At 42.3% G+C, this 24,622-nt stretch overlaps 2 protein-coding genes across 10 annotated transcripts in view; one reads left to right on the top strand and one right to left on the bottom strand.

Annotated features, from left to right (window-relative positions):
• TATDN1 (TatD DNase domain containing 1) overlaps positions 1 to 16,244 on the bottom strand; it is a 36,202-nt gene extending 19,958 nt beyond the window's left edge. For 3 of the 7 annotated variants that reach the window (XM_043539122.1, XM_043539123.1, XM_007065753.4), the window contains exons 1-6: positions 16,111 to 16,244; positions 15,341 to 15,406; positions 10,820 to 10,869; positions 7,134 to 7,197; positions 4,791 to 4,934; positions 4,654 to 4,696 (exon numbers count right to left, since the gene is read on the bottom strand). In XM_043539122.1, the coding sequence (XP_043395057.1) occupies positions 4,654 to 4,696; positions 4,791 to 4,934; positions 7,134 to 7,197; positions 10,820 to 10,869; positions 15,341 to 15,406; positions 16,111 to 16,132 (389 nt within the window). In that variant the 5' untranslated portion in view covers positions 16,133 to 16,244. Of the gene's footprint in view, positions 1 to 1,393; positions 1,452 to 4,653; positions 4,697 to 4,790; positions 4,935 to 7,133; positions 7,198 to 10,819; positions 10,870 to 15,340; positions 15,407 to 15,832; positions 15,966 to 16,110 lie in introns of those variants that run through there. The other 4 variants (XM_027828051.3, XM_043539124.1, XM_043539125.1 and 1 more) reach the window with 4 other exon arrangements.
• Positions 16,153 to 24,295, top strand: NDUFB9 (NADH:ubiquinone oxidoreductase subunit B9). Of its 3 annotated transcripts, XM_007065752.4 has the most exons (5): positions 16,235 to 16,369; positions 18,496 to 18,638; positions 18,734 to 18,926; positions 22,718 to 22,831; positions 24,044 to 24,295. In XM_007065752.4, the coding sequence occupies exons 2-5, from the start codon at positions 18,577 to 18,579 to the stop codon at positions 24,173 to 24,175; spliced, it is 501 nt and encodes a 166-aa protein (XP_007065814.2). In that variant the 5' UTR covers positions 16,235 to 16,369; positions 18,496 to 18,576; the 3' UTR covers positions 24,176 to 24,295. The 3 variants fall into 3 exon arrangements, with proteins under 3 accessions (XP_043395063.1, XP_037747957.1, XP_007065814.2); XM_043539128.1 differs by lacking the exon at positions 18,496 to 18,638 and having other exon boundaries at positions 16,153 to 16,264; XM_037892029.2 differs by lacking the exon at positions 18,496 to 18,638 and having other exon boundaries at positions 16,231 to 16,369.
• The last annotated feature ends 327 nt before the right edge of the window (positions 24,296 to 24,622 follow it).

Here is a 24,622-nt window from a genome sequence, read left to right as displayed (position 1 = left end):
AGGAAACAGGTGGGGGTTAATGTCATCTGGATATCAACAGCACAAAGAACAATCAAATTGAGTATCTGTGGGTTGGAGAAAATAGGGGAGCATTCTCCTGGCCTTTATATCCTCAAACAGCTATAATTAGGTAGCAGGCTGCCAGTTATTTTACTTGTATGGTAGGCTACCAAGAAAGACTTTAAATTTTGGTGTGTCATTTCTCAACGGAAGATTGAGGTACCAACATTAGGATCACTACTATTATTTTTGCCCCATTTCTCCTTCTATCTATCTTAACCCTCTTCAGGTCTTCTGTTATCTATCTCCTCTCCTCCTTCCTTTTCTCTGCATTTGGTTTGCCTATTCTCTCATCTTTCTCCCTCTCCCTGCTTTTTCTACCCCCTGCTATTCTCTTCTTTGCTGGATGAAGGGCCAGTAGTAGTCATGCAGGAGCTCTATAAAGACATATGGAAGGGTGGGTGGAGAGAAACCAACTAGGGTGCCAGTTTTCCCAACACACTTTCCAAAGCAAACCAATTAATATTTCAACACCATGTCAATTTCCATTTGTAGCTAGTTCTGTCTCTAGATTGCTACATTGGTCATTTCTAGTTGGTTTTGGCTGCCAAGCTGTCACCAGACTGGCAAATTAGAACCGATCAGAAAACATAATAGGGACAGGAATAAATAGCAGACTCACTGCGAGTAAGCCCTTTGGAGGATAACATTAATTGGACAAGGCAAGAGGACATTGCTGCCTGCCCAACAAAATGATTCTTACTGCATTTGCCAAGTTTCTTTATATTTTGTTGCTTAAACTAATAAGCACAGAGTATTCCTATCCTCACACATAAAAAATCCTTTAAAGGGAAGATCCAGTCCACATGCAGGTGTGTATGATGCACAACACCAGAGTGGACTGGACATATAGTAATAAATACTTAATATGATAACCATACATACAGAACAGGGAGAAAGAAAAGCATGACAAATGCAAAAAAAAAAAAAAAAGAGCGAGTGGTAGCACCAGAGAACTAGCATCAATCAAGGGACAGTCACACAAAGCCTACTCTTCCTAAGGGAGAGGGGAGAAAAAAAAACAAACAACAACAGCTATTTATTAAAAAATAAAAATAAAAAAATAAAAGCCAGCTGTTAAATCATTTCAATTATTTAACCACAAAAGCTATAAATAGCTAACAACCAAATATTATTTAACCAAAGAATCCAAATTAATATAAACACAGTATCCAGACACACTAAAGGAATTCCATCAACTTGAAAGTTATTCATGTTACATTTAATACACGTCCCTGAATCTCCTGGCCAATTTTTATGATTTCTACACCGCAACAGGTGAGAAAGAGGTAGAAGGAAAACTTGATAGAAACTGCTCCTGGGGCAGCTCTACCAAAGGACTTTCATCATGAATGGCTGTGCAAGACAGGAGACAGATATTCTCTAGTCTTCATAGAAAATTGTCCCCAAGGAAACAAAGTTTCACTACAACAGAAAATAATGTTTAAGCATGAAATGGAACTTAGAAGTTATACTCAGGTATAATCTACTGGGAAACGGTGTTACTTTTCTTCTCTTACAGGGTAACATCTGGCTGACTGCTAGCAATCTTAATAAGTAGTATAACAGTTTGACTCCATCTAAGCTGACAAACTGGCAAATTGGCTACACTCATTCCATTTTTTTTTTTTTTTTCTTTCAGTGTCCTTATGGGCTTTCTAAAAAATTATTAATTTTAAAACTTTCCCTTATCTTGGTTTGAAACTCCAAATGCCTAACACTATGGCATGCAATTTTAAAACTCTCTTAACAGTAATTTTCCCAGGCATATGTAGGACAGCTACCAGCAAAATGCAAAAATATCTAGGAAAAACAATAACATTAAATTTACAAACCTAGAAGTGGCATGTGTCTTTCCCCATTTTACATTTCTTTGTTGCCTGCTCTCATTCCCCTCCCTCCCACCCACCCCCCATCTATCTTTTCTCTATGGTGATTTCCAGCAAGGATGCCAAGTGGAGCCAACAGGAATTGAACTGACAAAACCAATTTATTTCAGACAATCCATTGAACAATCAGATGGTAGAGACTTTCTGCCTCTGCAACTCAGATGATCTACCTGTTCTATTTTCCCTCTTCTACCCTCCCATGCCAATTTAAGTATGGTTGATTAGAAGTTTTCCTCTAGCCCACTAAAACTATAAGTCAAGCACTTGCATCACTGACCATGCTGATTCAGATAGCTGTCTGTTAGCTTGTGTAGTGGGAAGGAACAAGTAGACTCGAAAGATTTATTTCAGTAGGCTCAGGCTCTGTTTAGGAAACAGAAGAATCTTCAAAGTGACATCATCTACTCCTGCTCACTATTCCAGTGTTTCATTTCACAGCAATGGTTGAACAAGTCTTCACCAAGCTGTGCTTTATTGAATTCAGCACATTTTGGTTGCTACTGGAAACTAATAACAAGAACAAGAAAAAATATGCTGGCCACTTGGCTGATCCTCTTACTACAAGAAGCTAGTGCAGTAGCATGGTAATGCTGTAGCTTTTAACCTATTTACAAGCCACTATACCTTCTGTAGCGAAAGCTACAGCTTCATACTGCAGGTGCAAAGTCCTAAGTAACCTCTCCAATTCTGTGAATGACATTAGTTCTCTCCCTACTCGGACAGCAATGTGCAAGCATCATCCACAAGTCCAAAGGTTATTTTGTTGAAATTTATCATCTGCTGTCAAAGATGTATTTCTCAACTGCTTCCCTAGACAGCCCTACTCATTTCTGCAGGGTTTCCTCCCCAACACCACAACCCAATTCTGGGTGCAGTGTCAGCATCAGAACAACTCATTTCCTTCCCTGCTCCTTAATGCGTGCTTTGCCCTCTGACAAACTAGCCCGCTTCTCACCAGCTTTCCTAGATTGCCCTGCTCCTAAGGCCTCCCTTGCCAATATCTTGCCCCCTTATCCACTGCAGGCTTTATCCTCTGTGACAGTTCCACTCCCTTCTACAAGCCTCCCTTCTATGCCACTCCCTATTGTAGGCTTCACTCTGGACTGGAGCTCCAGACAGTTCTTGAATAGCAAAGTCAGTGAATGCCTTTCCTATCCAGAAACTCTCAAATTCTGATTGATTTTACAGCAAAGGAAGTATTGATTCAATGTCAGGTATAAGAGTAGTTTTGCAATATTAAAAGTGGAATAGAATCATAGGACTGGCAGGGACCTCAAGAGGTCATCTAGTCCAGTCCCTTTCACTCATGGCAGGATTAAGTATTATCTAGACCATCCCTGAGAGGTGTTTGTCTAACCTGCTCTTAAAAATCTCCAATGACAGAGGTCCCACAAACTCCCTAGGCAATTTATTCCAGTGCTTAACTATCCTGACAGGAAGTTTTTCCTAATGTCCAACCTAAACAGCCCTCGCTGCAATTTAAGCCCATTGCTTCTTGTCCTATCCTCAGAGGTTAACAAGAACAATTTACTTCCCTCCTCCTTCTAACAACTTTTTATGTATTTGAAAACTGTTATATCCCCTCTCAGTCTTCTCTTCTCCAGAAGAAACAAAACCAGTTTTTTTTCCAATCTTCCCTAATAGGTCATGATTTCTAGACCTTTAATCATTTTTGTTGCTCTTCTCTGGACTTTCTCCCTCTTATCCATATCTTTCCTGAAATGTGGTGCCCTGAACTGGACACAACACTCCATGAAGGAGCTTAGCATTGCAACGCTGAGCATCACAGCGCCTTTTAGGTACCTAGAAAAATCAAAGGAACACACACTGCAATCCACAAAAGCCAGCACATTAAGTGGGTGCCAATTCCCTTGCTCCAATCACTCTTTCATTATTTATCCACAGCGGAACAGCTTCAACAGGACAGACTGAGGGAGCTCCACATCATAATATCCCATAGCTCCATGGTTAGAGCACCCTCCTGAGAGGTGGGAGACCCCTGTTCAAATCCTTTCTACAACTCTGGCAGAGAGGCAGAAATTGAATGCGGATCTCCCACATCCCAGGTGAGTGCTCTAAACACAGGGATAAAAGTTTTAAGGTGGGCACCACAACCTCCTCTGGACAGATTCGGAATGGAACCCAATCTGTTCGGTGTGCTCAGAGGTTGCCTACCACATCAGGCCTTACATGCAACTTAGGCGGCCAGTGCCTATCTTCCCCCAGTTCATAGATTGCTCTGGGGCTTTGGTGAGAGATAGGTGTCCGGAAGCCTAGAGGGAGGCATCAGTGCACATGTCCCAGGGTCTACAACTTAGGCATCTATGGAACTTTTACAGCAGAAAGTTAGGTGCTGAGTGAGTTTAGGCATCCAGAGTATTAGGCTGCAGCCAAGAAGGAGTTTCATGGATTGCAATGAGGTTGTGCAATGGGATTACGTGTTTAACTCTCTGGAATTTAACCACCTAAATTGCTTTGTGAATTACACCCTAAGTACCTGATTTTTTTTTTTTTTTTTTTTTAATATAGGTCTCTTTCCTATAAAATCATTATTGCTGGTCAAAAAATAATAGCTTATCAGACTTCAAGTTAGAATAAGTATGTAGCCAACAAAATGCCAGTTGCTAGAATACAAAATGAAAAATGTATAAATCTTTACAGTGATTTACAACATCAATCTCTATAGTTATCAAATCTTTCTTACTTGAGTTGGGTGTCTTTAGGGCAAAATTCTAATCTATCAAAATCTACAAAAGAAAACAAAACACAATTAATTCCTTTTTTTTTTTTTTTAAGAATTCAACAAAGAGGATAATCTTGAGCTATCCCAACAATACTTACCCAGGCCACATTCCCCAATTGCTCTGATCTTCCCCTTATTTTTTTCAACGAGATTTTGCAATTCAGCTAAATATTGGTCAGGGTCACTCTGCTCAAATTCTCCACAGCGGGTGGGATGGCAGCCAACCGTACTGTAAAACATGTCTAGTGCATAACAGTATTAGAATTTTATTTCCAGGAATACAGTAAGTTTATATCAAATTAACAGCAACTCATACGGAATTTATTTTTTCCTTGGGGCAAACCCTGAGCAGAAGCGGGGCTGGTTCAAGCAAACCAGGTGACCTTCAGCTCTGAGGCTCATGATTTAACATGTTACTTTCTTCCTCCCACCTGTTCCAATCTCCTATGCAATCCTTGTTGGGGTGGGAGAGATTCAGTCCAGCTAGGTAAGGGGATAACTTGTCCAGAAGTTTTGATACTTTGATACCGGAAGCCTAAAGGGAGGCATCAGTCCACATGTCCCAGAGTCTACAACTTAGGCACCTATGGAACTTTTATAGCAGAAAATTATGCGCGGAGTGAGTTTAGGTATTCAGAATTTGTGGGTATGTTTGTGAAGGAAGTTAATACCACAACTCAACAAAACAATGAAGCACATGAATAATCCCAGCCTTAGTCAACAGAGCATTTAAGCATATACTGAATTTTAAGCACAGGCTTAACTGCTTTGCTGAATAGGTATGGGATCATTCACATGCTTAAATGATCTGCTAAGTAGGGATCTAGGTGAACAGTGGATGGAGGTTGCTTTCAAACAGAAAGAGAAGGGGGAACCTGCAAACACTGCAATAAAGAGAAAAATATTCCCATTCCACATGGTAATCATGTTAGTACAATCAGCGCAAAACAGCACAAACTCCACACCGTGTGGCACTGCAAGCCTGAGCAGTAAATACTATATGAGCATTTCAGTTGGCTCCAGAAGGGCAGGGGCCAGAGAAGTATTATTACATCCTTCTCACACCAGTGTTGTGAGTCTCTTCCATCCCCTTCTGTCATTGGCTGTTGCTTCCATCTGCTCTATGGTGTTCAGACCAATTGTTCTGCCCTCCCTACTAAGGGTTCTTGTTAAGATTTTTCTTGGGCACCCTTGTTTCCTCACACCAGTTGGTTTCCACTTGACAGGTTCGTGTGAAAGTCCGGGTGTTAGCATCCAGAGTACATGCCCCAAATACATCAAGCACTTCCTTCTGATTCTGGTAGAGACAAGCTGCTGGTTCGTGATTTCTTGGATCTCTTCACTGGTGATGAAACCTTTCCATCCAAGGCCCAGGATCTTTCAAAGGCACTTATTTTCAAAGGCACCTGGTTTTCTGTTTAATCGTTTGGTAGATCTCCAGCTCTCAGAGCTGTATATTAGCACTGAGATTATGTTTGAGTTGACAATTCTAAGTTTTGCTTTTGCACTCTATATCTCTGATTTCCATAGGTTGTTGAGTTTACGGAATGCTGTGGATGCCTTTCCTAGCCTTGATGTAATTTCTTTCCTGAGGTCTCCATTGGCTAGTCTGGTGCTACCCAGGTAAATGAACTATTCTACTTTCTTGATGTTTTTACCTTCCAATAGGATGCCACAGCTTAACATCCAGGTTTCAAGGATGTTTGTGTTGGCGTAGCTCATTTTGAGCCCTACTTGGCTTCCTGTTTTTGCCAAGGTGTCGGTCTTTGTTTGTAGCTTTTGGGGGTGTCGTTCAATAGCACGATATCACCAGTAAAGCCTAGGTCTTCTAGGCATTTGGTAACTACCCATGCTATGCCAGTGTTTGTGTTGGTAACATGCTGGTTTATTATCAGATACACAATGCAGCCCTGTTTCATACCACTGTGCACACTGAACCACGCTGTTGTCTGGTAGTTCACTCTTACAGTACACTTTGCATTGCTGTATATAGCATTGATGATATTGATAACTTTAGCTGGAATTCCATAAGACTGAAGAATATTCTGCAATGTATGCCTTTGCAGGCTGTCAAATGCCTTTTGAAAATCCCTGAAATAGATAATAAGGGGAGCTGGCTATTCTGTACGTTCTTCTATGATAGAGAAGTACTCCTCCTCCAAAAACACCCTTGATTTGTTTTATCTAGAAATACAGAAACAGAAGATAGGAAGGACGGATATCCACCAATACCCCTTGCCCTCTGTAATAACAAGAAATAAATTATGTAGAATATATCCATCTGACCTGGATATATTTTTTCTTTTCTTGAATCTGAATAATGCGGATTCTGCCAATAGCTCCAGGAATAAGTAATTTTAAATGTTAATTACCATGGGGAAGGGTGGAAATCTACAGCTACAGGGATTAAATATATATCATGTCTTTTAAAGTAAGGATACCATTTGTCTGTGCCAGCTGCAATGCATCTTTACTATCTTGTAGATTTCCGCCTGTAATCATAAACTGAAACAAAGAAAAATATTGTTAGTAAATGTGTGTTCAACTTTGAATTAACAGCAAACAACCAGGAAATGCTTTAAAAGGCACTCAGATACCAGAGTGATAGAAATCAGAGAAGAACCTAGACAGAGGAAAGCCTAGTAGCTATTTGTATTATGAATACAGTAGTATTCTGTTAAACCACGCAAGTGTCTCAAGATTCATTAAGACTTTCAGCAGACATATTAGCGAATGTACTATATGCCAAATCATGGCTTTTGATCAGTAGTACATAAATTAGCCTCCCACCATAATGTCGGTCACAGTCCATTCAATTACTGCAATACCACTATTAATAACAGTATTGACCTTTTTGATTTTCATCTTCAAGGCACTTTTCTGGGTACTGTGAGGATTAATTCATTTGTAAAGTATAATCCCCATTTTACAGTTGGGGAAATCAAAGTAGAAGGATGATGTGATTTTTAAAAAGCCATCCAGGGAATCAGTATTCGAGCCCCAGGATTAAAAATTCAGGAGTTTCGGGCCCTCAGTGTCATGCTCCAACCATAGCATCAGAGCTTGTTACATTAACATTGTAGTTTTAAGTGTCCTCTTAACCTTTCATATGTTGGATGTACATCCAGCGTTTTACTGCCTCTGCAATAAAACCATGTCTCATTCTCCCAAGGGAGAACAAAGGCAATTTAAATGTACGATTGTTCAGCTCTATTAGTTTTTCTTCAAACCAGGTAATGCTTTTGCTATAGAACATTTTCTATTGTTTGTTTTTGGAAACACAGGACTGGATTTTAAGTTACTTGTGCAAAATGAACAGTTGATAGCTGTGACAGCATGTGCAGATAGGTTAATATATGTGCAAATGCCAAGATTTGGCCATCTGACTACATAATTACTTCATCGGGATACGCAATCACATCAATTGCACATACAAGTTAAGGTGTGCAATTACTAGTTCTGAGGGAATTGTGCACCAAAAATTTAAAAATCTGCACACAATATTTTAAAATTCTGCATATTTTATTTGTCAAAACAACACAATATAATCACACATTTTTCAATTATTTTGGTAATTTATTTCAAAATACCGGTCAGCAAGTAAGTCTAACAATAAAGACTACAAAAAAGATTCAGGAAATGTTTTTTGACAAATAGATTGCATAGTAGGCATATTAGTACATCTATATGGCTCCACAGCGAGCAAGGAGGACAGAGTCTCGCACACCTGCACGCCCAGCCCTGTCCTCCTGACCCAGGTGTGGGGCAAGCAGGCTCAGCCTGGCAGGATCCAAGTATGGAGGGGCTTAGTGTGGGGGGGATCCAGGTCAGTGTTCTGTGTGGGGCAATCTGGGTGCAGGTGGCTTGGTGGCGGGTCTGGGTACAAGGGGGATCTGGATGCACAGGGGCTTGTTGGGGGATTCTGGGTGCAGGGATGGAGGTTTAGATACAGAGGGGTTGGGCTGGGTGGAGGGGTTGGACAGACCAGGGTCAGCGTCTCATACAGTGAACGCTTCCCCTGCAGCCAGGGAGCGATGAGGGCAGGAAGTGGGTGGGGGTGGGGGAGGGGTGAGGTGCAGCTTCTTGCAGCCAGGGTAGGTTCCAGGGGTGGGTCTGATCTGACACTGGCCTCGGGAGTGGCCACTGGACAGGAAGAGGAAGTCCCATTCCCCAGCTCAGCCAGGATTAGCAGCTAGAGTCTGGTGCCCGGTAGGAGTTATCAGCTGGGGCATCCCCAGCCCTGTCCCTCCCCAGCTACTTCAATAGCAAGTGAGAGGGACAGAGAGAGCCCAGCCCTGTCCCACAAGGTGGCGATTTACATCCCCCCCGCGCTGCTCCTGACACCCAAACCAGATGCGCCCCTCCAACCCTGACTGCTCCCCAGAAGGGATGCATGAATCAGTTTTTCTGTGGGGTAAAATCTGTGGGGGACATTAATTCTGCACTTGCGTAGAATTCCTCCAGGAGTATATAATAACACATGTATTGTACGTGCCTAACATTTTTCAGAATCAGGGCTAACAATGCTCATGATAGCTAAACAATTTCTCACGTACTCTGGATGTAACTGGGGTTTATTATCTACTTGCTATATGTCAATAATTCCCATGAATGTTACTGGTCACTGTGCTCTGTTGAGGAGAAACAGAAACATCTTACTGTGAAAGATGCAAGCTTCTCTAGAACTAATCAGGAGAGCCACAAAACAGCAACATAGTGATTGTGACATAATGATGTGCTCTTGGGCAAATTACTTAATCTATGCTTATCAGTTTCTCTGTGTGCAAAATAGGAATATTACTAATTAATTACATCACAGGAGTGTTGTGAGGATTGAATAATGTTTGTACAGCACTTGCATAAGTGCTAAGTATTACTGATTCTCCATTAGTTACTTTGAACTTTTCCCTTGCTCTCCAAATTTTAACTCCTTTCAGATTATGTTTTTATTTATTAAACCTCCTGTGGAAGAGGTGGGGGTTCTTTCTTTTTAAAACAAACTAAGATCTATGCTTTATTAACATAGTAAAATACCGTTATATGAATTTGCTCAAATCAGCAGTTTTGTGATATTATTTTTTGTTTGGAAAACCAAAATATCTTTGATTTTACAGAGGACCAATAAAAAGGAGTTGGACTGAATACTTGTTTCTTGAATATTCACTGGCCACTGTAGTTGGGAAGGAGCTTTTGGCCAAGAATTTTTGTCATAGAGTTCCAAGTTTGCACATAATGATGTAAATCTAAATAAAGGTAAGAACTCTACTAACTGTACGTCTACCGTTAGTACATCAAGAGAGTCAGCTAAGGGCCTAATCCTGCAAACATCTATGGACGTACTTAACTTTACACAGGTGAAAAGCACATAAAGATGATTGAATTAAAGCCGGCTTCTAATTCTCCCTCGTGGTGCTCAACCCCCACTCAGCCCCAGACCCGGCTCCCAAGCCTCCATCACTTCCCACCCCACCCCTGCCCCTCCTCTTCCCACCCTTTCCTCCAAGCGTGTCTTGTCCCCACTCTTCCCCCTCCCTCCCAGTGCCTCCTGCACGCCACTGAACAGCTGTTCTGAGGCGTGCAGGAGGCACTGGGAGGCGGGGGAGGAGTTGATCAGTGGGGCCTGTGGCCCTGGACATGACTCGCAGATCCCAGTTTAAGAACTACTGAACTCAAATGTTTACAGAATCAAGGCCACATGAATATCTGGTGTAGGCTGACAGAGGTAATCAAAGTGAGAGAGTTACATATAGATAATGGAAGTCAATACTGGCCTCCTTTAACACAAAAAACACCCAGAAAACTTCCCCCTCCCTTACGTTAGAACTTGCCATGGCCAGTTTTACATACAGAAGTTTTTTGCAAAAAGGATGCCCTTTCATATATTTTTGTGACCAGCTAATCATTGTGCACAGGAAGACGTAATATCGGGTACAAAGAATTCGGATTTTGCAGAGAACTCTGCAATACTAAAGAAAGTTTCTGGTATTTTTATAGTTGCTAATTTCAGCAGAAAATTGTTTTTGTTACAACTTCAGTATTCCTAAAAACCCTGGCTGTTAAAATCCATTTTTAAAAATGTACAACATCATAACAAAATCATATATGCATGATCTATAAGAGAAGTTACCTTTTTAACACCGGTTTTGACTGCTCTCTCTATTACATCCAAAAAGTCATCTGCAAAAGTAAAAATTTGGTAAATTAAGGTCCAGTTCTTAACACATAATTTAACTTGCACATTCCTTTGCTATAAAGTCATTTATGTACAGTTAGTAATATGCTTAACATGATGTGAATAATCTTTGGACACATACATTTAGTTAATCTTTAGGAAGGCAAATAGGAGGATGATGCAAATGACTAAGAACCGGATCTAAACCCATTTAAGTTAATGGGATGTTTTCCATAGACTTCAGTGGGATTTGGATCAGGCCCTAGTTACATAAATGCCTCTCTTGTCTTGAGCTCTATGTCTGAAAACTGTGTTTGCTGAAAGTAGTAGGTATAGTGGGTCACTGTGCCCCAGGACACCAACAGCCTGATAGCTCACTCCGCCTGCATGGACCCCCATCTGCTGAGTTGTCTCTATGGGTAGAGACTGTGTCACTTAACGAGTCTGTAAGTAGCTGTAGGCCAACTAACCCCACCGATTTTCTGTTCCTGCCTCAAGAGCTGGGCTGTCTGCATGGTCAGTCAATACTTGTTCTCCAATACTGAAATTAAATCCAAATGAAAGACTGCAGTTAAATGAAATACTGCTTATTTAAGGAACAGAAAAGAATGAAAATGAATTACAAGATCTTTGGGAAGTGGGGAAATTGTCTGATTTCCTTTTAGCTTCTCTAAATAACTCTTCTTTCAAGTTGGTTGGAAAAAGGGTCAGTATATTTCATGAAAATTTTCAAAAGAAACTAAAGGTTATTTAAAAAAACAAAAGAAGTTTTGTTCCGGGGGGGGACCACTCTTTTTTTTTTTTAAACTTTCCCCCACTGTTTTCCATTAGAAAGGGAGATGAGAGAATAAAAAAAGTGGAAGAAAGTGGAATTTTCGCCACCAAACAAAAAATGGAAAAAATTTAGTCAAAAAGCCATTTATAAAAAAAAAAAAAAAAAAAAAGATCTGGCTCTACTCTGTATCTTTTATTACAATGTTATTTTATAACTTTGTATATTTTACAGCCATACTGCTCAGCTACTTTATCCTTCCACCTCATAAAACAGCAATAGACTGAGGGAAACGATCTTCAGTAATCTAAACAAAATAATACTTACTTGTATTTTGAATATGCTCCTATCATTTGCCCATGTACCATAAAAACAAATTACAAGCTTTACTACATAGACCAATGAAAGATTAAAAACTCTGCCATAAATGCAACTCCTGCTGACATGACAAAGGTGATTCCTGTGAATCTGTAGCATACAGAAATGCACTCTAAAAACCTCTGTGTATTTCATATGCACTGCTGTTTAACTTTGATGTATTATGCTTAATATGGTATGAATAGTCTTTGGACCTAAATAATTGGCTAGCTAGAACAAAGTGAATCCAGCTGTCTTGTTTTCAGCAGAACAGGTGGACTGGATTAGAGTTTAAGTTCCCACAAACTAAAAAAAAAAAGTAGATAGTAGGAAAACATTGGAATTAAAATATACAGCATATAATATGCTGCACTGTGCCTTCCTTTTAGAAGCACAAAGGAAAACGTCTCTGCTACAAAGGAAGTGACCATCTGAAAGATTTATTGTGTGTGAATATAAGAAAAAACATCAAAATTGTACCATATAATACAATTTACTTTATCTGGTTTCTTTAATTATGCCTGGGGGAATTCTGTGCCACTGTGCATGCACAGAATTAATGTTCCCCGCAGATTTATTTGCTTCACCGCAGAAAAATGACTTTCTGACAGGGAAGCAACAGGAAGCTGCAAGAGCAGTCACACACCACTCCCTAGCTGCGCAGGTACATTGTTTCAAGCACATGGTGGAGAGGTAAATCACTGCAGGGCTGGGGAAACCCCAGCCAGTAGCTCCTACCCTGAGCCGGGATCAGCTGTTAGCCCAGGCTAGCCTGGGCTGGAGGCAGGCGAGGACAGGACTTGCTCTTCCTCTGTAAGGAGTGGCTGGGGCTGTGTCAGACCCACCCCCAAAAACCTCCCCCAGCTGCAGGAAACTTGGCATCCTCCCCTGCTTTCATCACTCCTCAGCTGCTGGGGAGGGGTCACTGTATAGGGAGCTGCTCCCCCATCTACCCAATCCCCATGCATCTGGACTCCCATACCCAGACACCCCCACCAAGCCTCACCCCAGACGTTCAGAACCCCCCTAGCCTTCCGTACCCAAACCCCACCACATTGAACCTCAACCCCTGCATCTGGAGCCCCCCTGCACCCAGACCTCCTGCCTCAGGACCTCCATCCCTGCATCCAGACCACCCCCCTCCCCCCGAGCTCCTTGCACCTAAACCCCCACAGCATCAAGCCCCACTCCCCCAGCATCCAGACTCCTCTGCTGAGCCCCCCATACCCATATCCCTCTGCTGAGCCCCAACCACCTTCACCTGGAAGCCCCTGCACCTGGAACTCCTTCCAACAAGCCTCTGTGCATCCAGATTCCTCCCACACCTAGAACACCCCCCCACTGAGCTGCCTGCAACCAGACTGTTCCACACCTCACCCCACACCTGGATCCCTCCACACTAAGCCCCTCCACACTTGGATCCTGCCTAGTTGAGCCTGCCTGCTCCACACTTGGCACAGAGGGGCAGGCCCAGGCCTTGTGCTGTGTCAGGGTTGGATGCAACCTCATCACTGAATCCATGCCCTGACAATTAGGGGTGGGGAGCCTGTAGGGTGATTTCCCACCTTCGTACACAGCCAGTGGCCTGTGCACCCCACTGCCATGCTGGAGCCTCTGCATTTATTTATTGACAAATAAAAGTTGCAGAATTTTAAAATCTTGTGCACATAATTTGTAGGAGCAGAATTTGTAACCTTTTGGCACAGAATGCCCTCAGGAGTATTTAATACAAGGATTAAGTTAGGCACATGACTGAAAATAACTTGCATTTTCCTAGGCCACCAGAAGCAGGTGTTCCTCACACACTCTTAAAATTCCTCTGAGGACTAATCAGAGAGGAGCATCATACCAATAAAAAGGAAGAAAAACCCAGAACAAAGAAAAATAGAAGAAAAATTGCTCCATGTTAGGATTGAAATTATAATTATCTGGAATTCATGTCAGTACATTGTATAAAACCTCACACCTAAAATTTTTGAATCCCCCCTTTTTTTTGAAAGAAGAGAGTGGAAAAGAAAAGGAATGTGTAAGAGAGAATTCTCCAACAAATATGAAATTAATGCCCTGTAGTACAATGTATCACAAAATAATTCACATGGAAGCTAAACAGAAAAAGAAGCTTGAAGATTTATAGAAAGAAATCTTGACTGTTATTACTAATAAATATTTACTGAGAGACAGTGTGTACAACTCTGTACATAGACAACAGAAGTCATGGACCTTGTCACATAAAACTTACAATATAAACCAGACAGACACTACAGTCTAAACACATAGGACAGGACCCTCAGCTGGGGCACACCAGAGTAGCTCCACTGATTATAATGAAGTTACACCAAAGTATACCAGCTGATGATCTGACCCACAAAATACAAAGGCTGGAAGTCTAAACTCAGATCTGTCTGCATAACCTTGTAAAACTACCACGGAAAGACTTTACCAAAATGTTCAGCTACTTAGATTTGAATCTGTATGGAAGTTATATTACAAAATATACATGTTCTAATTAGAAGGTATAAACATGTATTTTTAAAGCACCAACCTCACCTTGGACACTATAGAAATAAGTAACAACTAGGTGAAAGCCTATTGCTGTTGTATGGGTGTAAGTAAGTGTAAAAAAGTGGAAAATGTCTGAGAACTTGAATATTGGACATTAACATACCACAAATTCCAGTGATGATTGAACCTAGTGATATACTAAACAAGAAGAAAAGGGACTAATCAATTTATTATTATTGGTTAGTCTTTAAGGTGCCACTAGTACTCTTTTTCTTTTTGCGAATACAGACTAACAGGGCTGCTACTCTGAAAACTAAACAAGAAGAGCTCTCAACCATGCTTGTAGCGGTTTCCATCATTTCACACTAAGCTTAGAATCATAGGGTTAGAAGGCACTGTAAGGGTCTAGTAGTCTAGCCCCATGCCAATAACCCTGTTACTTCCCTCTGAAGCACCTGGCATTGGCCACTGTCAGAAGACAGGATACTGGGTGAGATGGACCATTGGTCTGATCCAGTATGGCTTTTCTTATGCCAAGATGCAGGATTTATTGTGTCTAAGCCATCTATGACAGATGGCAATCCAGCTTCCTTTTGAAAGCCTCCAGTGAAGGAGTTTCCACAACCTCCCGAGACAGGCTGTTCCATTGTCTTACTGTTTTTACAGTTAGGAAATTTTTCCTGAGATTTAATCTAAGCTTCAGAATGACACTCCTGGAATCTCATACTATAGATAATAATGCTTAGATACTGTAAGCAACTGATGAGAAAAAAAGATGAATATTTCATATTTACTGTTCAGGTAAGAAATAGGATTTCCTTGAATCTGTCAAAAGTTACGTTTACCTTGATGTTTCCGTGTACCTCTGTAAATGCCTCTGAACATAGGATCTGTCAAGTTAATACCGATATCTGCAGTGAGAAAAACAATGCAGGCTGAATTAGCTGTTATAGTCTTTCTATTTCCCCATGTAGCTCAACAGAGTTGGTACTGAAAGTAAGACATGGAGAAACAGATATATCTTTGTGTACATGATGGTTCTGAGGGGCACCAGATACCACAGAAATAGAGGGATAGTATAAAGCTTAAGCATGGGTTTTCTTCAACCATCCTGAAGTTTAACTGATCCTTCTTAGGCTTGAAAGAATGACAAATTGTGGCCTGCTTGGGAATAAGCATCAGGCTCGTGCTACCTTATAAATATTTTTAAAACCCGACTCCACCCACAGCAAAGCAAACACCTAAATAACAAGCCTCCTAGGGAACGGTGTGTATTGGCACATCTCCAGCAGCGCTCCCTCGTGCCAGCGCAGGGAAAGAGGCAGCATCTCCCGCACCTGCTGGGTAAGGGGCAGGCCAGGCAGCTTCTCCAAACCCGCCAGCCTCCCCTCCCGAGTCCTTGCCCCCGGGACAACCCGCAGGGCAGAAAGACGAGGCGGCGGAGGAAACATCGCTTATGGGACCAGCTTCTGCCCGTGAACGAGACAAGCTCTTGAGCGCACGCAGAAGGCCGGCGGCAGCGGGGGCGGGGACCCCCACACTGGAGCCCTCTGCCCGGGGTCCGCACTCCCCACGGCCCCGGACCTCGCGCCGCCGCCACGCCCGCCCCCCTCACCGATGAATTTAAAGCGGCTCATGGCGGCCGCAGCTCCGCCTCCTCCCTGTCCCGGGCCGGCGGAAGGAAGGAAGGAAGGAAGCAAGCAAGCGCCCGGCCTGAGCGTCGCGGGTTCCTCCCCCTTCCCGTCGGCCCACGCGCCCCCTTGGCGAAGGTGAGGGCCGAAGCCCAAGATGGCGGCGTACCTAACGCACCAGCAGAAGGTGCTGCGGCTCTACAAGCGGGCGATGCGCCAGCTCGAGTCCTGGTGCATCCTCCGGTGAGCGCGGGGCGCGGGTGGGTCTTGGGGCCCCTACGAGCCGCCCTCGGCCCTGCTGGGGGGGAGACTCCCGCAGCGCCGCGCACGGTCCCCGCGCCGAAGCGGCCTCTTAGCGCCGGGATGGGGTGCCCCTTGAGCCGTCTCCGTGGGGGGCTGGGCGCCAGGCAGGGCTTGATGCCTCAGGCTGCTGCCTTTCCCATCCCCCGCCCCCGGGGCGCTCCTCCCTCCGCAGCGCGAGCTCCTGGCCGCGCAGGCCCCTGGGTCTGAGCGCTGACACCTCGGGCCCCTTTCCCCTCCCCGGGGGCCGGTGTGGGGCGGGCGGGCCGGAGGTGAGCTCGGGGGCTGGGGCCGCTGAGCGGGGAGGTCGCTGTCTGCGCCCACAGGTGACGTTTCTGACGCCAGTAACGGTCAGTAATAAACGGGTGGAAGGCGGGTGGGTGTGAGGTGGGATCGGGCTGGGGCAGGGCAGGAAAGGAAAGGGCATTGAAACGAGACCGGTCAGTACAGGCTTCAGCCCATCTCCACTCGCTGGAAGATCTCTGGCATTGGCGATGTGCTAAAGCCTCTTTTATTCAGTCTTACTTGACTTTGAACTTTTCCGTGGCTTTAAAGTTTTCAGTTTAAACAGTAGTCTGTTGTATTAATACCCAGCTCTAAACTAGCCCTTTCCACCCAGAGTCTTGGAAAAGGTTTGTGAAGGCCGTCTGTATCCTTATCCCCACTTAACAGATGGGGAAACCTGAGGCACAGACTTGACAGGACTTACCCCACGTCACCCAGCAGATTAGTGACAGAGCCAGGAGTAGAACCCAGGTCTCCTGGATTCCACTCCAGTGCTGTGTCCACTACATCATGGAATATTAGGTGTGGTGGATTCTCCATGACTTGTGGCCTTCGAATCAGGACTCCTTATTCTTTTCAAAGATATGCTGTTGCTCAAACAAGTTACAGACTTGATGCAGAAATTACTGGGTGAGGCTATATGGCAGCAGTGGGCAATCCGGGTAATCCACTGGTGGGCTACGAGGCTGTGTTTACACTGACTGTTCTCAGGCACGGCCTCCCGCAGCTCCCAGTGGACGCGGTTCGCCGTTCCTGGCCAATAGAAGCCGCAGGAAGCGGCGCAGGCCGTAGCAACATGCTGGCCCCCGCTTCCCGCAGCTCTCATTAGCTGGGAACAGTGAACTACATCCACTGGGAGCTGCGGGTGGTCCTGCCTGTGGACAGTCAACGTAAACACTGTCTCATGGTGTGCCAGCGGATTACCCTGATGGGCTGCAGGTTGCCCATCACTGCTCTATGGTCTGTGTTCTGCAGAAGATCAGATTAGATTAACATAATGGTCCCTTCTGGCCTTAATCTATTTCTATTACAGTAGTGTCCAGTGGCCTCAGTCAGGATCATCAGGGCCCTACTGTGCTGGTTGACATACAAATACTTAGATGTTGTCTGCCCAAAAGGGTTTACAACTTTTTTAGGGTGGGTTGCTTATTACTAACAAACTTTTGCATTCCAATAAGCCAAAAGGCTCCTATCAAAATCATGGCTCCATTGTGCCGTCTGCTTTACAAACATGGATAAAGAGACAGCTCCTGCCCAGGAAGGCATGAGTCTAAAAAAATACAGGAGCAGACAAAGGATTAGGGATGGGGATATAACATAAAAATAACTGAAATGGCCACAGTTTTGTTACTTGCATAACAGGCAGCATGGAAGAGTGCAGAAAATTTAAGGGAGAAGCTTATCCGTGGGCAGTGTCTCAAGTGCTAGAGCAGGGCAAATTGTGAAGGCCTTAAAGATAAAGACAAGAACTATTGTTTGATACAAGAATGAAGAAGGAGCCAGTGCAGGGATTAGGTTAGTGCAATGATGTGATAAGTGGTGAGCCAAGAAAACTATCATAGCATCAGCATTTCAAATAAACTTGAGTTCAATTTGCTATCAAACCCAGGGAGGTTGCAGTAGTCAAGGTGCAAGATTATGGGAGTTCTGGTGATGTGGACAGAGAGGACATACAGGATTGTGGAGATGTTATGAAGGAATTGGCTAAACAGCATCTGGATGGGTCAAACTGCAGAAAGGGCTTAACATGTTTGTAACTAGATAAAGGGTTTGACTCATTTCAGACTAGACCATAAACAAGGAGAACCTACTGTAGACATCCAATGACTAGATGACCCAAGGAAGCTCTTCCATCCCTGATTTCCATGAAGAATGGTGATAATGATGTGAATTCTCAAAAGGTCAAGGGCAAGTCTTTTAGTTTGTGGTGAGGAAACTTCTAATATTCCCATACTAGAAAACAATGCAGAAAACAACCTTGATATTTTTACCACTAGAAATATTGCACATTTGTATCTATAGGGACAATTATCGATTCTTTGCCTGTGTGCTGAGAGAACGGTTCGAACAACACAAAAATGAGAAGGATATGATCAAAGCAACAAAACTGCTGAGAGCTGCTGAGGAAGAACTTTGGGCAAACCAGCATCCTCAACCTTACATCTTCCCTGATTCTCCAGGAGGCACATCTTATGAGAGATATGAATGTTACAAGGTAGGTAGGCTCTAAAGTAGTATCAGTGGAATGTTTGGCCTATGTTGTTCTCTCCTGTCTTAATGAGTTGTCTCTTGTTCTGTTGGGAGTGGAAGATGGGAATTTCAAGCACTGTTTATAATGTCTTGCTCTTTTGCTGGTCTGTCAGGACTCTAGTTTCAGTTTGGTCTATTGAAGAACCTCTGCTATTTCAGTCCCCAATTGCCTTACTCTGCTAATATTATAAACTAGGTTTGTAGATGTTCAGAAGATGCTTTGTAGATCTCAAGTATAGGTTTGCTACTTGAATACTGTAGTATGATGGGCACTAAGAAAAACAGTAAAGTTAATAAAAAAATTAAAAATAAAGTTCTTATGTGAACTCTAAGTCTGATCTATTTTTGTTTCTTATATGCATTACAATAAGACTATAGTTCTGTATGGTACAACTGAGATTCCTCCTTTCCTACATCAGTAAATAGGATTTGGCAGAGAGGATAGTGGCCTTCCAGATAAATCCAGCAGGATGTTCCATGCATAAAGGGTAGCAAGAAAGAAACAAATGGAAATCAAGGCTGATGATGGCCGTGGGAATCGAACGGCAACCTGATAAACAAGCAAATACATAAGAAAGGGAAGAGCTGTGAAACATCTTGAAAGCAAGAACAAGAAAGAAGCTTGAATTTGCTGTGATGGAAGGATTCAAAGGGGGTTGGGCTTCCATGATCAATGCAAAAGACCAGCTGTGCTTTGAACAGACTTGGGAGGGACATGGGTTGTGGGAGGCTAGAGAGGAGGTTACAATAATCAAGGTTGAGGGATGAACGAGTCTTAACAGTATGCACAGAAGACAGTCAATTTGGGAAATGATATGGCGGGAGAAGCAACAGGATTTGTACAGGGCCTGGATGTGAGGGAGAAGGAATCAATGATGCCCAGGTCATGTGCCTTAGTGATAGGGAGGATGATAGTGGTGTCAGCAGTGACAGAATCAAAACAATGGGAATTGTTTATCATGAAAGAAAAATGGACAAGGTACATCTCAACATAATTGTTTTTAAAATGTCTCTCTTCTCTTTGGCTAAACATAATTGCTGGGGATGAGACTAGATGGACAGCACTGGCTGTCCGAAAAGGAATCAGCTACTTCAGAAAGCAGTTGCCCTAGGAGTCCAGGAAAGGGGAGACTTGCCTATGTCTTCCTCACCTCTCAAGAAATGACAATTTCCAGGGTGGGACTCCTGGCCTGGGAATGGACTGTTTTTTCTCTCCTAAAAAATGCCACAGCTGGGTGGGAGTGGGAGTTTGCTGCAGAGTTTATACCCCTCTGATTAAGTGCAGGTTTTTTTTTTTTAAAGGGTCAGTAACAGGCTCACTCCATCTTTTTCATTGTTCTTCCCTTGGTATATTATCACTTTGCTGCAGGGGTCTGTCCCCAGATTGTGGGTTGAGGGATTTGGCCAGAGCTGAAAATCCCATGTAAATTTATGCTCCAGTGTTGTAAGGAAGACAGACCCCAGAATAGGAATATTAACATGAGAACTTTTTAACAGTGTTCGCATGTGTCAAGATTCCTTCCCCACTCTGAACTCTAGGGTACAGATGTGGGGACCTGCATGAAAAACCCCCTAAGCTTAGGTTAAAAATTCCCCAAGGTACAAACTATTTTATCTTTTGTCCCTGGACTTTATTGCTGCCACTACCAAGCGTCTAACAAATATAACCAGGAAAGAGCCCACTTGAAAACGTCTTCCCCCCCAAGCCCTACACCCCCTTTCCTGGGGAAGGCTTGATAAAAATCCTCACCAATTTGCATAAGTGAACACAGACCCAAACCCTTGGAACTTAAGAACAAGGAAAAGGCAGTCAGGTTCTTAGAAGAAGAATTTTAATTAAAGAAAAAAAAGAATCACCTCTGTAAAATCAGGATGGTAAATAGATTACAGGGTAATCAGATTCAAAACAGAGAATCCCTCTAGGCAAAACCTTAAGTTACAAAAAGACCCAAAAACGGGAATATACATTCCATTCAGCACAACTTATTTTACCAGCCATGTAAACAAAACAGAATCTAACACATATCTAAGTAGATTGCTTACTGACTTTTTACAGGAGTTCTGACCTGCATTCCTGCTCTGGTCCTGGCAAAAACCACCCACAGACCAAGAGAACCCTTTGTCCCCCCCTCCAGCTTTGAAAGTATCTTGTCTCCTCATTGGTCATTTTGGTCAGGTGCCAGCGAGGTTGTCTTAGCTTCTTAACCCTTTACAGGTGAAAGGGTTTTTCCTCTAGCCAGGAGGGATTTAAAGGTGTTTACCCTTCCCTTTATATTTATGACAGCATGTGTTGCCTGTTGCTGTGCGCTGAGAATTTATAAAGAATTCAAGACACAAAGTAAAGCTAGGTCTATGTTCTAGTTTTAATTAAGGATAAATGTGTACCAAGTGTCTGAATTCTTTGTGCCTAGAGACGTAAACAAAAATGTGCACTTCCCATGTTCTGAGTTGTAAGAACCACAACTTAAATAGCTTATCCGCTTTTCCCAAAATTCTGATTTGATTTAAGATGAAGCATGCAAAGCTTCAAGCTGAACACTTTTGTTTGCATGTGCAAAAAAAACTATTGCACTTAGAATGGATTCATTAATGACCCCATCATGGTTGAACATTGTAAATGTAGCTAACTGTCTGGTCTGATGCATTTCAAATCCCATTTTCTTAAAGTGTATTTCTTGGGAGAAGATTAAATTGTCCATTGTTGAGATTCAAGCACTTTGTATAGTAACTGATTGAAACAAATAGCAGCAAAAATGCTGTTTAAGGGGACACCATCAATTTAGAAGTGGCACTTTTGTCTGAGAGCTTATTTGGAGATAAGTAACACGTAAGACAACAAACTGAAAGGGGTTAGAGAAACAGGTTTCTCTTATCTTTTTCGTTTTTACTTTGTGCACTTGATAGCACTAGTCCGTTTCATTGTTTCCTCTGTATAGTCCCTTTTCTCCTCTTGATGATGTGCATCTTTCACCCTACAACAGAGAAGGAAAATATTTACAACAGGAACTTGTACCATATAACAATTCTCATGAGGTCTTGGACAGGTGTAGTCCTTGGAACTATGATTTTATCTTGCTCTCCTGGGGGGGTTCTGTGCATCCTACTTGGAGCCCAGAAGATACATCCACCTTTTAATCCAGATATACCACCTCGTCTCGACTAGACATCACTTCAGAGTTCAGGTTGTACTATAATCTTCTGGATATGTGATTGCTGAGCACACAAGAAGAAATAAACTGAACGTTGGACCACTGTGTTATAATTATATTTTGCCTTCATCACTTCATCTGGTTTGCATCACAGATGCTGGTAACTAAACCTCAAATTTAGGAGGACATGAGTGTGGGTTTTTTTTTTTTTAAATTACACCTCTTCTGTAACTGTTAACTCATAGTATAAGCAATTGGCATTCTTTCAAGGGGAAAGATGAAAGTAATTGGCCTAGTGGACAGAACACTGGATTGGGACTCAGGAAGCCTGGGTTCTATTTCCAGCTCTGCCACCTAAGGGTGACCTTAAGCAAGCCACTTCACCTTGCTGTGGCTCCATTTCCCTTTCTGTGAAATGGAGTTTAAAAATACTGACATCCTTTGTAAAGCACTTTGAGATCTACATCTGAAAAGTACTATATAAGAGGTAGTATTATGTAATGTTTGCTTTATGGGCCACTTGCCGATGTCCTATTAATGTGATTGCCTAAACTGTGTTGCTGTATATTCTGTAGTTTCTCATATCTAGTGCCTGGATTTTTGACAGGCTCCTGAGTGGTGCTTGGATTTCTGGCATCCTTCTGAGAAGGCAATGTATCCTGATTACTTCTCCAAAAGAGAGCAGTGGAAGAGGCTGCAGTTAGAAAGCTGGGAAAAAGAGGTCAGTACTATTTTACTGTGGAGCGAAGCTCAGTTAGTTTGACTCTGTGCTTTCAAAGAAGCAAATTTAATGTATTCCAGACTCCAACTGGGTGACAAGAAACACTTTAAAAGTGATTACTTGATTTAGGCATGATACTTAAATTTCCCTACAGAAGTCTTAATTAGACTACTCCAGTAAAGTTGTTAGCTCTGTAATACTGACAGCTTTCCATATGTAGATATCTTAATGATACAACTTCATAAGGACTCCAAAGGATCATTTCAGAGTTAAAGCTGCAATTATATCCTTGTCTCATCCTCTAGTGTACCGGGTGCAACACTTAGCCACAAAAGTTGTAAGTGTCACACTGGGACAAATAGGACAGTAACTCTATTATATAATTATTATTATTTTATTATTATTGTAATATATCTTTTGTGGGTAGAAGCTCTGAAGAAATAGGTACATGTTTTTGCAAAGCTCATTTTGTCAACATGCTTTTAAAGAATTCAGAACCAACTTGGGCCATTTTTCATTTAGTTTTCAGGAGAAAAAAAGTTGCTAATTATGTTGAAATCTTGAACTTTTTCCAGACATTAATGTTTAGGCAAATGGAGTGGATTTGTGACTATGCCATTACATAGAGATGGTGAAGCTGACCTTAACACTAGGTGTCACATTCTTAACTTCAAAAACAATCAGCTCAAAATAACAGAAATGGGAGCTGAGGCTCTTGGCTCCATATAGAACGTTTCATGTTTTAAAAAGGTTTTGTCCTGCAAGGACATTAGAGCAAGTCCATTAAAGGCAATGGAAAGACACTTATTGAGTCCAGTGGTGCTGGTTTGGGTCGCTAATATTTATTAAAGTATCTGATAGGCTTCCAAAGCAGAGGGAGGATACTTATTAACTGTAACAAATAATGGAATAAGCTTCTGTTTAAAATATTGCTTTGTCATTAATAAGTTTTAACTTAAATTATTGTAGGGGCAGAAGATCTGTGATTGAAATTGCAAATGAGCACTAGATAGTGCAGTCAACCTAAATGAGGGAATTTTATTTGTATTGGCTCTATCCTGTTCATGAAGTCAGTTCTTCATTTGGTTATAGTTGTGACATAAGGAAGTGTTCTGGGTCTATATTTGAGAGCAAAGCAAAATACCAAACGAAACAAACCAGGATTCAAGACTTAAGTATACTGGGTGAAGTTTGTTTTCTTGTATGTTTTAGGTTAAGCAGCTAGAGGATGAAACTCCACCTGGTGGTCCTTTGAATGAAGCCTTGCCCCCAGCTCGCAAAGAAGGGCATCTGCCACCTCTGTGGTGGCATTATGTAACCAGACCCCGAGAACAGCCAATGTAAAAGAATCCGTGCATGAACAAGAGAATTACACTCAAGTGGTTTGTTCTCTACGACCAGTAGGAATTCCATGTAACATGCACTACTGTACTTAATGCACAATAAAACTAAAACAAACATGAATATACTTTGGATGGGATTTGGTGATATTCTACCTTAACTCTAGCATCAAAACTACCTATCGTATAGTAGAATCTTAGAGTTACAAACACCTCAGGAATGGAGGTTGTTCGTAATTATGAACAAAATGTTCTTTCAAAAGTTTACAGCTAAACATGTATTTAATACAACTTTGAAACTTTACTATGCAGCAGAAAAATGCTACTTTCCCTTTATTTTTTTAGTTTAACTGTACTGTACTTGATTTTGTTCTCTCTGTTGCCTGATTGCATACTTCTGGTTCCAAATGAAGTGTGTGGTTGACTGGTCAGTTTGTAACTCGTGTTTGTA

Source organism: Chelonia mydas, chromosome 2, assembly GCF_015237465.2.
Source record: "Chelonia mydas isolate rCheMyd1 chromosome 2, rCheMyd1.pri.v2, whole genome shotgun sequence".
NCBI classification, from domain to species: Eukaryota; Metazoa; Chordata; order Testudines; family Cheloniidae; genus Chelonia; species Chelonia mydas.
This window is presented reverse-complemented; position numbering and strand designations above follow the sequence as displayed.

Bases quoted from the DNA above. Each gene is read 5' to 3' on its own strand.
- NDUFB9 (XM_037892029.2), top strand. From the start codon at position 16,284: ATGGCGGCGTACCTAACGCACCAGCAGAAGGTGCTGCGGCTCTACAAG. The intron at 16,370-18,733 runs GTGAGCGCGGGG...TTGTATCTATAG, and splicing joins GAGTCCTGGTGCATCCTCCG to GGACAATTATCGATTCTTTG. The intron at 22,832-24,043 runs GTCAGTACTATT...TGTATGTTTTAG, and splicing joins TAGAAAGCTGGGAAAAAGAG to GTTAAGCAGCTAGAGGATGA.